Source organism: Balaenoptera borealis (genome assembly GCF_965194805.1).
Source record: "Balaenoptera borealis genome assembly, chromosome: 2".
NCBI lineage: Eukaryota > Metazoa > Chordata > Mammalia > Artiodactyla > Balaenopteridae > Balaenoptera > Balaenoptera borealis.
Genome location: NC_138867.1, coordinates 67,581,143 through 67,597,636, shown reverse-complemented (window position 1 = coordinate 67,597,636; position 16,494 = coordinate 67,581,143). Strand labels below are relative to the sequence as shown.

At 36.4% G+C, this 16,494-nt stretch overlaps 1 protein-coding gene across 1 annotated transcript in view; it reads left to right on the top strand.

The window, feature by feature from the left end:
- The window catches only part of TMEM167A (transmembrane protein 167A), a 47,900-nt gene that overhangs the window by 6,714 nt on the left and 24,692 nt on the right, over positions 1–16,494 (top strand). Inside the window, exon 2 of the mRNA XM_082378593.1 lies at positions 13,245–13,354. Coding sequence (XP_082234719.1) covers positions 13,245–13,354 — 110 coding nt within the window. The remainder of the gene's footprint in view (positions 1–13,244; positions 13,355–16,494) is intronic.

Sequence of the window (16,494 nt, the reverse complement as noted above, 5' to 3'; positions counted from 1 at the left end):
ATTTGGATGCTGAGGAGAAATTATCTCAGACCTTTATTTTACCCTACAGCCCGGTCCCTTAACCATAAACATAAATATATTTGCTTCTTCATTCTGAATTTTCCAAAATATCATTGACAAGTAAATATAAATGCAAAGCAATGTGTGGAGGTTTCTCTTAAATAAAGAAAACATAGCATGCATTGTTAATTTGTAATGTAAGTGTGCTTTTGAATTTGTTAAAATGTTCTCTTGAATTTGTTAAAATGTTCATTATTTGCAATTGTTGTCAAGTTCTTGTTAGTTCAGCCTTTTTCAGTGACTACTGTGCACTATTTTGTTTAATAGGCACAGGGGATTGATAAGAACCTCAATAAAATAGAGGAGACAATTACACTACAATTTTGGGTGGCAGGTATGTGTGTAACACATAGGTGTACAAAGATCCAGACTCTGCTTGGTGTGGAGAGTAGGGACAAGGAACCCTTTTCAGGAGAGATGACTCTTGAGTTGAGACCAGAAGGTTGAAAAAAATAGATAGCACGTACAAAAGCACGGAGTACCTTGGAAAAGGTTGCAGGATTTGAAGGATCTGAGAAAAAAACATAGTTAATGAATTTTACTTCCCTTATCACCTTTTTTTTTAATCATCTTTCCCTCTATATTGTGATCGAATATGTTTGCTTTCTTCTTAGCTTCCTCCCTTCCCTTTAATAACATTTTCGTATTGAACATCTCAATTATTTTTCTAAAGAACAGTAACATCTGTTTCCTTTAACTCTGAGACTAAAATTTTATATCAGTGGGCAACAGATGCTAAGCATTAAGAGGAATGCTTAGGTAGGCTAAGCAGTGGTAGGCTAATGTCCGTGAGTTTGAAACACTTGACCAGAGACTGAGTACATCTAAAAGACTGTACCACCTAAGATTATTTGTTTAAATTTAAGGGTCTATAAACCCCAGGAACAAAGTTGTATGTATCATATAGTGCATATTTGTAAATGGTTTTCAGTTGTAAATGGTTTCACACACAGATGTATATATACATACCCCACTTCTTTAATAATAGTATGTTTTTAAGTGCCTCTTAAAAATCTTTTATTTTGAAAAAATTCAAACATACAAAGGAAGAAAGAAGAGTGTAACGAAGTCTCAGATACTTAGCGTTTCATCATCAGCCCCACGCCTCCCACCATACACACTGGATTATTTAGAAACCAATCCCAGACATATCATTTAAGCATGTTTTTTTAACAAGACATTCAAGGAATAAAAAAAAGTATACGTTGCAAAATCATGAATTTAGATACTCCATTAGGAAGATGATAAACCTACTTTGCACATTTCTTTTCCAACCACTTAACTAAGTGAATCCTTTGCTTAAAACAATAAGTCTGCTCATTATTCCCTGAACTTGCGAATTCCTGATTCTGTGGGGACGTTTTCCATGCTTTTGTCTCCTCTGGAGCCTGCTCTCTATTCTTTGCCATGTGACTGTGCCCTTTAAGGCTTGACTCAGTTCCTGCCTTCTCCTTGAAGATTCTCCTGACTTTTCTTTGGGAAAATGCCTTTTTTTTTTTTTTCTTTTTCTTTTTTTGTGAGCATCGCTGAGTTATCATTTACATATGCTATGAGTTGCTATTGAGTTTTTAAAGTTTAATATTCTAACTCGATTATAACTACTGTGTGCTTCAGTTGTCTCATGTATAAAAGAAGGATATTAATAACAACTGCCTCAAATATGAGGATAAATAGGATAACCAAAACAAAGAATTCCGTGAATATCAGTTATTTTTGTTGTCAGCTATAAACTGAAAAGAAGGAATCATGCTATGTCCTTTTTTTTAATTTAATATTTATTTTATATTGAGGTACAGTTGATTTACAATGTTGTGTGTGTTTCAGATGTACAGCAAAGTGATTCAGTTATACATGTACATATATCCATTCTTCTCAGATTATTTTCCCATATAGATTATTACAGAATATTGAGTGGAGTTCCTAGTGCTTTACAGTAGATCTTTATTGATTATCTATTTTATACATAGTAGTGTGTATATATTAATCCCCAACTCCTAATTTATCCCTCCCCCCCCCCACCTCTCCCCTTTAGTAACCATAAGTTTGTTTTCAAAGTCTGTGAGTCTGTTTCTGTTTGGTAAATAAGGTCATTTGTATCATCTTTTTAGATTCCACGTATGAGTGATATTATAATATTTTTCTTTCTCTGTCTGACTTACTTCACTTAGTATGATAATCTCTAGGCCCATCTATGTTGCTGCAAATGGCATTATTTCATTCTTTTTTTATGGCTGAGTAATATTCCATTATATTATGTACCACATCTTCTTTATCCATTCTTCTGTTGGTGGATGTTTAGGTTGGGAGATTAATCCCTTGTCAGTCACTTGGTTTGCAAATATTTTCTGCCATTCTGTGGGTTGTCCTTTCGTTTTGTTTATGGTTTCCTTTGCTGTGCAAAAGCTTTTAAGTTTAATTAGGCCCCGTTTGTTTATTTTTGTATTTATTTCCATTACTCTACGAGTTGGATCCAAAAAGATATTGCTGTGATTTATGTCAGAGTGTTTTGCCTATGTTTTCCTCTAAGACTTTATAGTGTCTGGCCTTACATTTAGGTCTTTAATCCATTTTGAGTTTATTTTTGTGTATGGTGTTAGGGAATGTTCTAATTTCATTCATTTACATGTAGTTGTCCAGTTTTCCCAGCACCACTTATTGAAGAGACTGTCTTTTCTCCATTGTGTATTCTTGCCTCCTTTGTCATAGATTAGGTGACCATAGGTGCGTGGGTTTATCTCTGGGCTTTCTATCCTGTTCCATTGATCTATATTTCTGTTTTTGTGCCAGTACCATACTGTTTTGTTGACTAGCTTTGTATTAGAGTCTGAAGTCAGGGAGCCTTATTCCTCCAGCTCTGTTTTTCTTTCTCAAGATTGCTTTGAATATTCAGGGTCTTTTGTGTCTCCATGCATATTTTAAGATTTTTTGGTTCTAGTTCTATGAAAAATGCCATTGGTAATTTGATAGGGGTTGCATTGAATCTACAGATGGCCTTGGGTATTATAGTCATTTTGAAAATATTGATTCTTCCAATCCAAGAACATAGTATATCTTTCCATTTGTTTGTGTCATCTTCAGTTTCTTTCATCAGAGTATTGTAGGTTTCAGAGTACAGGTCTTTTGCCTCCTTAGCTAGGTTTATTCCTAGGTGTTTTATTCTTTTTGATGCGATGGTAAATGGGATTGTTTCCTTAATTTCTTTCTGATCTTTCGTTATTAGTGTATAGAAATGCACCCGGTGGGTAAGGTTGGTCCAGGGGTCTGTGCAGGCCTTCTGGTTGAAGGGACTGGTGCCTGCCTACTGTTGTGTGGAGCCGGGTGTTGTCCCTCTGGTGGGCAGGGCCGTGTCAAGGGGTGTGTTTAGAGCTGGCTGTGAGCTCAGTAAGGCTTTAGGCAGCCTGTGTGTTGATGGGTGGGGCTGTGTTCGCACCCTGTTGGTTGTTTGGCCTGAGGCATCCCAGCTCTGGAGCCTGCAGGCCATTGGGTGAGGCCAACATGGCAGCCAGTGGGTATTCCCTGGGCCTCCACCAGCAGTGTCCTTGCCCCCACAGCCACTCCCTGCCTCCCCAGGAGACCCTCCAATCCCCATAAGTAGGTCTGACCCAGGCTCCTATGGAGCCACTGCTTTGCCCTGGGTCCCAGTGCACGTGAAGCCTTGTGTTTGCCCTCCAAGAGTCGAGTCCGTTTCCCCCAGTCCTGTGGAGCTCCTACATTCAAGCCGCACTGGCCTTCAGAGCCAAATGCTCTGGGGGCTGCTCTTCCCACTGCCAGACCCCCAGGCTGGGGAGCCTGACGTGGGGCTCAGAACTCTCACTCCTGTGGGAGAACCTCTGCAATATAAGTACTTTCCTGTTTGTGGGTCACCCACCTGCCAAAAGCACCTCTCCTACTGTCTTGTGGTTTCTTCATCTTTGGATGTAGAATATCTTTTTTGGTAGATTGGAGTCTTTTCTGTCGATGGTTGTTCAGCAGTTTGTTGCGATTTTGGTGTTTTCGTGAGAGTACATGAGCTCCAGTCCTTCTACTCCACCATCTTGTCTCCTGTCTTGCTATGTACTTTTTTTGATCCAGTGTCTACCCTCATGCTCCAGACAAAGTAGATATGAAATACATGTTTAGTTATGTTGGCTAGGAGGAAACCTGTGCTTTATATTTCATTAGATTATTATCAAATACTATTCATTGACAAATTCATATACATGTTCAAAATATGACCTTTAAAAATAAGCATTGTGAGATACTATGATTTCTCTCTAGAGTTGATCACCATTTCCTTTATTGATTTATTTCAAGTTTAAAAATATATATTACTTGCTTTCACAGATGCAAGGTTAAAATCCAGTTCAATTAAAAACCAAGACATATTAAATTTTATCCTTATTATATCCATGAAGAAATGATTTGCACAGAGAACAGCTATTAAAATAGTAATTACAAATCAATTTTACCTTGTTCAGACCATAATCGTAACACTTAGAAAATTTGAGAAATCCAGAAAAGTTGATAATTAGGTTAAAAACCTTCCAGTGATAATCATTTAATTGTCTTCTCTTTGCATAAAGGTTTACATAGCTACAGATATACTGATTGTGAAATCATGTTTTTCCATCACTTAGCATTGTACAGAAGCATTTTTTTGTCCTTAAAATATTGGCAAATAACATGTATAATTTTTTAAATGTATTGAATAGATAGCAAATAAAAATCATTAAATGTGTAAAAGGTTAAAAAATATTATGACAGTTTCTGATAGCTAATTCTTTTTTTAGGATCTCCTGGCTATTCTTGCTTACTTATTTTGCCATATGAATTTCAGTATCAGTTGTCAATTTAAAAAAAAAAAAAGTAACTTGTTGCAGTTGGGTTCATTTTAAATTTATAGATTAGCTTTACAGTATTGCCTTTCAATATAAGAACCTGGCATACCACTCCGTTCTACTTTTGTATGCTTCAGTATGTTTTAAGGCTTTGTCAATTGGCCTTTGATGCCAATATTACAGATTTCTTGTTAAGATTATTCCTATATATTTTAGCATTTTGTTCTAATTGCTGTTATAAATGGAGTCCTTTTTTTCCATTTTGTTTCTCAACTGGTTGATATTGTAATTTTGATGATTGTTGATTTAAGTATTTTAAATATGTGCCTAGCCACCTTACTCAATTTTAATTCCCTTATGGTCTGTAATCATTTTTCACTAGATTCTTTTGGGCTTTTCAGGTAACGCTTTATATTTGCAAGTAATAATTTCACCTTAAAATAGTTTTTTTTATAACTCTTATTCTTTGTCTAACTCCTGACTTTACAAGAAATACTTTTTTTTTAATTGAAGTATAGTTGATTTATAATATTCTGTTAGTTTCTGGTGTTCAGCAAAGTGATTCAGATATTTTTTTTCAGATTCTTTTCCATTACAGGTTATTACAAGATATTGAATATAGTTCCCTTTGCTATACAATAAACCCTTATTGCTTATCTCTAAGCAATCTGCTAATCCCATACTCCTAATTTATCCCTCCCCATGTCCCTTTGCCCTTTGGTAACCATAAGTTTGTTTTCTGTGTCTCTGAGTCTGTCTCTGTTTTGTATATAGATTCATTTGTATTACGTTTTAGATTCCACGTATAAGTGATGTCATATGATATTTGTCTTTCTCTAACTTACTTCACTTAGTGTGATATTCTCTAGGTTCATCCATGTTGCTGCAAATGGCAGTATTTCATTCTTTTTGTGGCTAATATTCCATTGTGTGTTTGTGTGTGCATGTGTGTGTGTGTGTGTGTGTGTGTGTGTGTGTATGACATCTTCTTAAACCAATCCACTGTTGTTGGGCACTTGACTAGTTTTCATTGCTTGGCTATTGTAAATAGTGCTGCTATGAACACTGGGGTGCATCTATCTTTTCAAATTGGAGTTTCCATCTTTTCCAGATATATGCCTAGGAGTAGGATTGCTGGATCATATGATAGCTCTATTTTTCCTTTTTTAAGGAACCTCCATACTGTTTTCCATAGTGGCTGCACCAATTTACATTCCCACAAACAGAATAGGAGGGTTCCCTTTTCTCCACACCCTCTCCAGCATTTGTTATTTGTAGACTTTTTGATGAGAGCCATTCTGATGGGTGTGAGGTGATACCTCATTGTGGTTTGGATTTGCATTTTTCTAATAATTAGTGATGTTGAGCATTTTTTCATGTGCCTATTGGCCATCTGAATGTCTTCTTTGGAGAGATGTCTATTTAGTTTTAGGTCTTCTGCTCATTTTTTGATTGGGTTGTTTTTTTCATATTGAGTTGTATGAGCTGTTTGTGTATTTTGGATACTATCCCCTTGTAGGTCTCATCCATTGCAAATATTTTCTCCCATTCCATAGGTGGTCTTTTCATTTTGTTGATGGTTTCCTTGGCTGTGTAATAACTTTTAAGTTTGATTAGGTCCCATTTGTTTGTTTTGCTTTTTATTTCTTTTGCCATGGGAAACTGATCTAAAAAAAATGTTGCTACAATTTATATCTGAGAATGTTTTGCCTATGTTTTCTTCTAGGAGTTATGGTGTCATGTCTTGTACTTAGGTCTTTAATCCATTTGGAGTTTGTATATGGTGTGAGGGAATATTCTAGTTTCATTGATTTATGTGTAGCTGTCCAGCTTTCCCAACAACACTTGTTGAAGAAACCGTCTTTTCTCCATTATATATTCTTGCTTCCTTTGTTCTGGATTAATTGACCGTAGGTGTGTGGTTTTATTTCTGGGCTCTCTATTCTGTCCATTGATCTGTATGTTTGTTTTTGTGCCAGTACCATGCTGTTTTGATTACTGTAGCTTTGTGTACTATTGTCTGAAGTCTGGAAGTGTTATGCCTCCAGTTTTGTCCTTTTTCCTCAGTATTGCTTTGGCAATTCTGGGAATTATGTGGTTCTATGTAAATTTTAGGGTTATTTGTTCTAGTTCTGTGAAAAATGTCATGGGTGTTTTGATAGGGATTGCATTAAATTTGTAGATTGCTTTGGGTAGTATGGCCATTTTAACAATGTTAATTCTTCCAATCCAAGAGCATGGGACATCTTTCCATTTCTTTGAGTTATCTTCAGTTTTCTTTATCAGTGTTTTATAGTTTTCAGCATATAGGTCTTTCACTTCCTTGGATAAATTTATTTCTAGGGTTTTCTTTTCTTTTTTTTTTCTTTTTGAGATGATTTTAAACAAGATTGTTTTTTTACTTTCTCTTTCTGATAGTTCATTGTTAGTGTAAAGAAAAGTAACAGCTTTCTGTATATTAATCTTGTATCCTGCTACCTTGCTGAATTCATTTATTCTGCTAATTTTTGTGTGGAGACTTTAGGGTTCTCTAAATACTGTATCATATCATCTGCAAACAGAGACAGTTTTACTCTTCCCTTTCAATTTGGATACCTTTTCTTTTCCTTGTCTGATTGCTGTGGCTAAGATTTTCAATACTGTGCTGAATAGAATTGGTGAGAGTGTGCATCCTTGTCTTGTTCCTGAATTTAGTAGGAAGGCTTTTAGCTTTTCAGGGTTGAGTATTGTTGGCTGTGGGTTTGTCATAAATGGCTTTTATTGTGTTGAGATATGTTTCATCTGTATCTACTTTCACGAGAGTTTTTATTATGAATGGATGTTGAATTTTGTTTGCTTTTTCTATATGTATTGAGATGATCATGTGATTTTTATTCATCAATTTGCTAATGTGGTATATCACATTGAGTGATTTGTGGATATTGATAAATCCTTGCATCCTTGGGATAAATCCCCCTTGATCATCGTGTATGATCCTTTTAATGTATTGTTGGATTCAGTTTGCTAACATTTTGAGTATTTCTGTATCTATATTCATCAAAGGTATTGGCCTATAATTTTCCGTTTTTGTAGTGTCTTTGGCTTTGGTAACAAGGTGATAGTGGCTTCATAGAATGAATTTGGTAGAGTTCCCTCCTCTTCAACCTTTTGGACCAGTTTGAGAAGGATAGGTTTAAGTTCTTTCTATGTTAGGTAGAAATTCCCAGTGAAGCCATCCAGTCCTGGACTTTTGTTTGCAGGGAGTATTTTCTTACAGGTTCTGTTTCACTTTGATCGTTCTGTTAAAATTATGTTTCTTCTTGACTCAATTTTGGCAGGCTGTGTGTTTCTAGAAACTAGTCCGTTTCTTCTGGGTTGTCCAATTTCTTGGCATATAATTGTTCATAGTATTCTCTTATGATTTTTTATATTTCTGTGGTATCAATTGTTATTTCTCCTTTTTCATCTCTTATTTTGTTTATTTGGGCCCACTCTTTTCTTCTTGGTGAGCCTGGCTAGAGTTTGTAGATTTTGTTTATCTTTTTGGGAAACCAGCTCTTCGTTTTACTGATCTTTTCTGTTAGTTTGGGGTTTTTTTTAACCTTTATTTCTTCTCTCATCTTTATTTCCTTCTTTCTGCTCACTTTGGGTTTTGTTTGTTCTTTTCTAATTCTTTTAGGTAGTAGGTTGGGTTGTTTATTTGAGATTTTTCTTGTTTCTTGAGGAAGACCTGTACTGCTATGAACTTCTTAGAACCACTTTTGCTGCATCCCATAGATTGTGTAAGGTTGTGTTTTTATTGTCATTTGTCTCAAGGTATTTTCTGATTTTTTTTCTTTTATTTCATCCTTTACCCATTGGTTTTTTAGTAGCATGTTGTTTAGTCTCCATATGTTTGTTCTTTTCCCATTTTTCCTCCTGTGGTTGATGTCTAGTTTCATACCATTGTGGTCAGAAAAGATACTTAAAATAATTTCTATGCTCTTAAATTTGTTGAGGCTTGTTTTGTGACCCAGTATGTGGTCTATCCTAGAGAATGTTCCATGTACGCTTGAAAAAATATGTGTTTTCTGGTTTTCTGGGATGTAGTGTCTTGTAGATGTCAATTAAGTCCAACTGGTCTATTGTGTCATTTAGGACATCTGTTTTCTTACTGATTTTCTGTCTGGAAGATCTGTCCATTGATGTCAGTGGGATGTTAAAGTCCCCTACTATTATTGTATTTCTGCCAGTTTCTCCCTCTATGTCTGTTAGTATTCTATTGATATATATTTAGGTCCTTATACCGGGTGCGTATATGTTACTGAGTGTAATATCCTCTAATTGTATTGATCCCTTTATCATTGTATAATGTCCTTCTTTTTCTTTATGGACTTTAAGTCTACTTTGTCTGATATGATTATTGCTACCACCACTTTACTGTCATTTCCATTTGCCTGAAATATTTTTTTCCATAGCCTCACTTTCAGTCTATGTGTCTCCTTAGCCCTGAAGTGAGTCTCTTGTAGGTAGCATATTGTAGGTTCTTATTTTTTTATCTAATCTGCCACTCTGTCTTTTGATCAGGTCATTTAGTCCATTGACATTTAAAGTAGTTATTGATGGGTATGTGCTTATTGCCATTTTAAACCTTGTTTTCCAGTTAATTTTGTACTTCTTTGTTGATTTCTTCTTTTTGTTTTTCCTTTTGTGGTTTGATGGTTTTCTTTCGTATTATGCTTGAGTTCCTTTCTTTTTGATTTTTGTGAATCTATTGTATGTTTTTTATTTTGTGGTTAACTGGGTTTTCAAGTATGTTGACCCATAACTATCTCTATTTGCTTTCTACAATTTTTTTTGTTTGTTTTTGTTTTTGTCTTTGATTTGGCTGCATCGCATCTTCATTGCCGCACATGGGCTTTCTCTAGTTGCAGTGAGCGGGGGCTACTCTTTGTTGCAGTGCATGGGCTTCTCACTGCGGTGGATTCTCTTGTTACGGAGCACAGGCTCTAGGTGCATGGGCTTCGGTAGTTGTGGCATGCAGTCTCAGTAGTTGTGCCTCGCGGGCTCTAGAGCGCAGGCTGAGTAGTTATGGCACACAGGCTTAGTTGCTCCACAGCATGTAGGATCTTCCTGGATCAGGGATCGAATCTATGTCCCCTGCATTGGCAGGTGGATTCTTAACCACTTGGCCACCAGGGAAGTCCCTTCTTGTTTTTAATCAATGTAATGTCTTATTTAAATGATCTTCAATCCTTTTATATATTTGCCTATCCTATTGTAATTTTCACTTTCATATAAATTCTTGCTACTTTTCTCTTTTGAGGAGACCTTAGGGTAGGTTTAGTATTGCTGTGTTCTTTTAGTTTTTGCTTGTCTGAGAAATTCTTTATCTCCTTCTATTGTAAATGATATTTTTGCTGGGTAAAGTATGTTGCAGGTTTTTCCCTTTCAGGACTTTGAGTATATCATGCCACTTCCTTCTGGCTTGCAGTTTTCTGCAGAGGATTCATTCAGCTGATAGCCTGATAGGGATTCCTTTGTATATGGCTCTTTGTTTTTCTCTTGCTGCCTTTAGAGCTCTCTCATTGTTTTTAACTTTTGCCATTTTAATTATGATATGTCTTGGTATAGATCTGTTTGGGTTCATCTTTTTGGGGACCTTCTGTGCTTCCTGTACCTGGATATCTGTTTCTTTCTTTTGGCTTGGGAAATTTTTAGCCCTAATTTCCTCAAATAAATTTTCAATCCCCTTTTACCTCTCTTCTTCTGAGACCACTGTAATGTGAACATTGGTATGGTTAATGTTATACCAGAAATCTCGTAAGTTGTTTTCATTTTTAAATTTTGTTTTCCTTTAGCTGTTCTGATTGAGTGATTTCCATCATTCTATTCTCCAGATCACTTATTTGTTCTTCAGTGTTATTTAGTCTGCTGTTGATCGCTCTAGATTGGTTGTTATCTCAGCACTTGAGTTGTCTAATTTTGATTGCTTCATCTTTGTAGTTTCTAGTTCCTTGTTACAGTGATCTGCATTTCTATTGGTAATCTTAATTCCTTTAGCACTTTTTTTATCTTCTTTTTGAACTCAGGGTCTAGGAGACTGGTGAGGTCTGCTTCATTTCTTTCAGATGTCTGTTGTTCTTTTAATTGGGAGTAGCTCCTCTCCTTTTTCATTTTGTTTACCTTCTTCTGTCTGAATTTAGGAGAAACATTTTCTACTGTGGTCTTGAAGGGGTGTTTTCAACGTGGGAGTATCATGTGTACTCTGTGTGAGTCCAGTATTTTTGGTGTGAGGGCCGGTTTTGGTATGGATGCCAGCCACCTCTTCTCCCCAGAGTCTGCTGGCTGTTATCCCCTTGATGGGGATGTGATTGGTGTTTTGGAGTCTAGGGCCTGCACTGGGTGTTAGGCAGAGCCCCCTCGTTGCTCCATGGCCTGTTGGAGTCAGGGCCTCCTCCCCAGTTGTTGGAGTAGAAGCCCTGAGGGTTGGATTTGATGAGGCTCCATTGCCCTTGAGTGCGTGCCCTGTCCCAAAGGAGGTGACTGCTGAAGCAGGTGAGGCCCATGTGGTCACGGTGAACCTATGTACCTCCCATGCAGTCCAAAGTTGCTTCCCTTTTTCCATTGTGTTCGTCCTAGATGTAGTGCTAGGCTGTGGTATGGAGTAGGCTGGCGCTGGGGGCCAGAGTGCTGTGGCTGCATGAATCGAGATGGTTGGGCTGCTGCTTGGGACCTTGACTGCCTCTGTGGCAGGCCTCTCTCAGGACCTGTCCACCCCAGATCCAACTCCAAGCAGAGGTGTGGGGTGGGCAGAACTGGAGCACTGAGTACTCCTCCCTAGAGGCTTTGTACCAGATACATGCCTTTCTGTGCTCCACCAGGTGCTGCTGACAAAGCCCAGACCCACCCCCTTCCCCCCCACCCCCACCTTAGGAGTGCTGACAGTGGGACAGTGCGCTCTGTTGTTAGACCTGGACCACACCCCAGACCCTCAGGACTAGCTCCTTGCAGCTAAATGGAGTCTTTCTCTAGGGTTTGTCTGCCGAGATTCACTGCTTAGCTGCTGTAGGTATTTGTAACCCCGCAAGATTCAAACTTTGATTGGAAAGTGTGGTGAGGTACAGGCGCCAGCACCAGTCTCCCTCCACCGTGACTGTTAGCAGGCCAGCCTGCACACACTCCTCTCAAGTAAAGTCCAGGCTTCTCCAGCCCCTCTGTCTGTCCCAGCAGGCAAGGGGGCTCGCTAAGCCTGACTGTGTGGACCTCTTATCCTTTACACATCCCCCCCAAAGGCTCAGGTCCCATCCTGATGCTTTTTTTTTCTTTTCCTGTCCTACCTACTTACATGGAGGTCTTTCTTGCAGTTTTGGTTGTATAGGAGATCTTCTGCCCATTTCCCATTGGTTTTCTGTGAGGATTGTTCCACATGTAGATGTATTTTCGATGTGTTTGTTGGGGGAGGTGAGCTTCACATCCTCCTACTCTGCCATCGTGATCCCCCTCGGGAGGTACTTCTGAATTTACTAAATAAGCATATTGCTGGCTACTGTGTGAGATTGATATATTTTAGCTACCTGTGTATAATGGAAATGTTATCCTTTATTATACATACAGTAGTATTCCTGCACTTTTTAAAAATTGTTTTATTTATTCAATCATCTCTTATTGGGCTCCCACTGTGCGGTTGGCACATAGTCAGGTGCTGGAGATTCAGAGTTGATAGGCAGTGTCCACTCTTCAGGGATGAGTATTGTGATAAACATATAACAGTTTTCTTCAGGAACAGAATCCTGTGTTAAATTTTATTTTAATAACTTTTAAAAAATCAGCAGTGAATGAGCAAGTGCTTTTCTTTCACCAAAACCTAACAGGCTAGTATTAGTCAATAAATGGAACATGATTACTTAAATTTAAAGCATTCTTATTCTAAAAGAATTTCAGAATTGAAAGAAACTTGAGCCAGCATTGAATCTGTCTCCCCATTCTCCACCCAGTTTTACTGATGTGAAACAGAGATTTAGAGAAGCCAGTATTCAACTGAGGTCATATATAACCAGCTTACTTGCAGAGCTTGGAGACCCCATGTCCTGCCTAGTAGTCTGGGATCCTAGAATATCTCTATTAATTATTGGTTAAGCTTTGGTGAGCTGTTTTGGATTCATGACATTTTTGGTAGTGTTTTTAAGTTCTTGAATTTAGAATTTTTGTTGCATCTTCTGAATTCCTTAGCCCAAAGAATGGAAAGTATGCTCTCAGAATACCTTGTGATTTTGCTTTTAAAGTGTTCTCAGACATGTCATTCTGTTTGCCTTTTTGAAGAAAAAAGTATGATTCTTAATATGAAATTGACATTTTTTACCTGTGCAGTTTATCTTGTGACATTAATTTTTCTTTTTCTCTTTTTAGTCTGCCATTTTCAATTTTCAGAGTCTGTTGACTGTAATCTTGCTGCTTATATGTACCTGTGCTTATATCCGATCCTTGGCACCCAGCCTCCTGGACAGAAATAAAACTGGGTATGTCACTAATAATGTCTAATCACCCAAATTAGTTCTTAGAGATATTGAATGTCAATTATTGAAAGTCATTAAATAATTTAATTCCTATATGTAATTTAGTTTGTAATAACTTTTTACATTATTTTTTCCCTATTTTTAAAAATCCAAATCTTTATAGTCACAGAAGCTTACTAAATAAAAATATAAATATCAGAAGTGACCTGAAATGTGTTGGACTGAAAAAAAATGTATTTTAAAAGATGTGATAGATTTGTTTCTGAGATTGAAGCTATAGTTTAGTACTTTCAAAGACAGTGTTTGGCCTTAGTATTTAATAGAATATTAGTAAAATTGGTTATCATATTTTGAAAGCATTAAACATCTTATAAGCACTGTGTCCATAAAAATAATAATATAGACATTGCCTCTTTATTCCAAGACTGGTCTAATCATATAGGCTCCCCATCTGTATCATAAAGCAAACATCTTTGGAGAAATTTATTTAGCTTACTTAAAAAAGTAATGAAAATTAAGTCTTGGGCATGTCACATCACTTTTAATTATATGTTCACACCCCCAAAAATTTTAAGCTTAATATGATACCACAAAGACTTAAAATTTTTAAGTGCCATGTTCCTAATACAGAAATACATATTGAGTTCAACCAGAAGGACAAGTATGTAAAAAAACAGAGACCATGTGGTGAAAACTATGTAGACTTTCTTTGCCTTACAGATTTATTAATTTCTTGAATTCACAATTGTCTTAATTCTTTTGTGGTAAGATCCTGTACCTCACTTAATCATCTTAAGAAATAATAGGATGAAATAGTAGAATACTTCACATAGGAATAATTAATTATCTCCAGCACCTTTTTTATTTTTGATGAAAGGAAAAGGGCCAAATTAAGATACTGAAAGGTCAAACTCTGCTTTTCCACTAATAAAAAGCCCCTACAAGAGGCCAGGTAGTAGATACTCAACCATGAGAAGAAATAATTCTCTTTCCTTCAACTCCATTATATCTTTGGGGTCATAATTAACATTTATTCAAACATCCTATTATCTAAATCATTTGGCTTTTGTTACTATTCCTTTCTTTTTATTACATAGGTTTGTTTGGACATCTATAAAGATATAAATAGAACCCCTAACCAGTTTTGAATAATGAAAATCTATAATCCTGTTCCAATAAACTGATTGTCTCTATTGGCATGAGGGATTTTATTTAACCTACTGAAGGTGAAAATAGATGTTATTTGTCCATCAGTTTTTCTGACAATGCCTCACTTCCTTTGTAGACATTATCTTCTCATCAGTCCACCTTTTTCTCTGAACTCAGCACTCAATACTTTGTCCCTTTGTTGAAATTATATAATCTTATTTGTTGTTTAGTTGTGCCTGAAGCCTTTCTACCCAGCCAGTTTTATTTCCTCCTACCCTTCCTCTGCAACCCCAACGATTAACTTATAGTTAAAGCATATGGTAGAATCCAATAAACAGTCTCATTGATCATTAGTTTAGATTTCTAATGTAATACATAATGTCTAATAAGAAATTTAAGTGTTTATGTCATTGAAGAACAATCTCATAGTGGCAGAACAGTGTATTTGTACTTTTCTGATGCTGCGACAAAAAAAGTAGATTGCATGTGGAAATGTCTGCTCCTCATTCCTTTGGAAGCAGTAATACATCCATAACATGCTACATTAAAAAAGGAGTTCTCAGGGCTGCCAACCTTACAGTAGAGGTTGAGTAGTAGTATATTTCTCCTACATAAAAACCAAAGAAATAGCATGCCTATTTTCACATTTTAAAATATATATAATGATATAGTCAGCTGTTTCAAAGCTTTTTTTAAAACTTTGCTTCTATTTATATAAATGTTAAGCCCTTTTTATTTTGACTTGTACATATGAAGTATTTTCTGTAGAAGAAATTTTTACTGGTCATTGTTCTCTTCTGTTGTAATGCGTATTTTTATGAGACTCAAAATAAGCTTTCCTTTCATTGTAGTGAGTATTCCATGCTAAAGTGAAGATATCTGGACCAATTAGATAAAATGAGTTCTTGATAACTTCACTGTTGAAAATAACAAATTAATTTTTTGCTGCTTCAAATAATATAGAACTAAAAAGCAGCAGAGAAAGATTGCTACTTTGTCTTGCTTCATATTTTCGTAGACTTAATAATTTTATCAGCAGATATACTTATTGGCTTATATCCTTAGAAACTAAGCAGCATATCTGCATTGGTTTTTACCAGCTAATAAAGTTCCTTGTAGCATTTGGGATGTTACAGAAATGTCTAGGTAGGGAAATACGTGAAAAAGGCCAAAGCAGTACCAATTAATCTCTTAAGTTGCCAAGTTGGGAAATTTTTTTCACTTAAATAGCTTTCAATATGCTAAGTGTGTTATACCAATTTCCTAATGAGCCTTTTAGTTATTTCTAGGCTATATGACCTGAAAAGACCTTGACTGTGGTCATGTGGTTTCAGATTATTCTGTGGGGCCCTAAGCTTCCCATAGAGGAACTTCAGGTGTCCTGCCTCTGAGTACCTCAACCAGAGGAGCTTTAAGTCAGTAATGCATTTTATAATCAACAGACTTTTAGAATCAAGCATCCAGGGCTTTGCAGATCACTAACCAGTTGTCTTTCAATTTTTGATGAAATGTAAGCCAATGTAAGTGATACCTGGAGTTATTGTCACATACATCTTTAGCCTGTGTAATACTGAACACAGCGCATGTTAATCACTATTCTAAAGACTTTCTGTGTAATAACTCATTTAATCCTTGTAACAACCCTATGAGGATGAGATAAAGAGATAAAAGAGGTAAAATAACTTGCTCACAGTTATGCAGCCAATTAAGTAGGATTGAATTTAGGCACAATCTAGCCCTGATCCTTTGCTTTCAAGAGTGTATATGATTTTTGTCCTTTTTATTCCTATAAGAAGAAAATTGTTTCACCTGTCAGAATGCCCATCCTTCACAGTAAACTTGTATTTTTGCCATTTCATTTAATCTGTACTAAGAGACTTCTTGCTTTGATGTCAGGAATTTACTGTATACTTCAAAGGAGGAAAGTGTATAGAACTTAATTGAATCAGCATTTTCTTTCAGTCTTAACCATTCAAATACAATGATTCATTGCC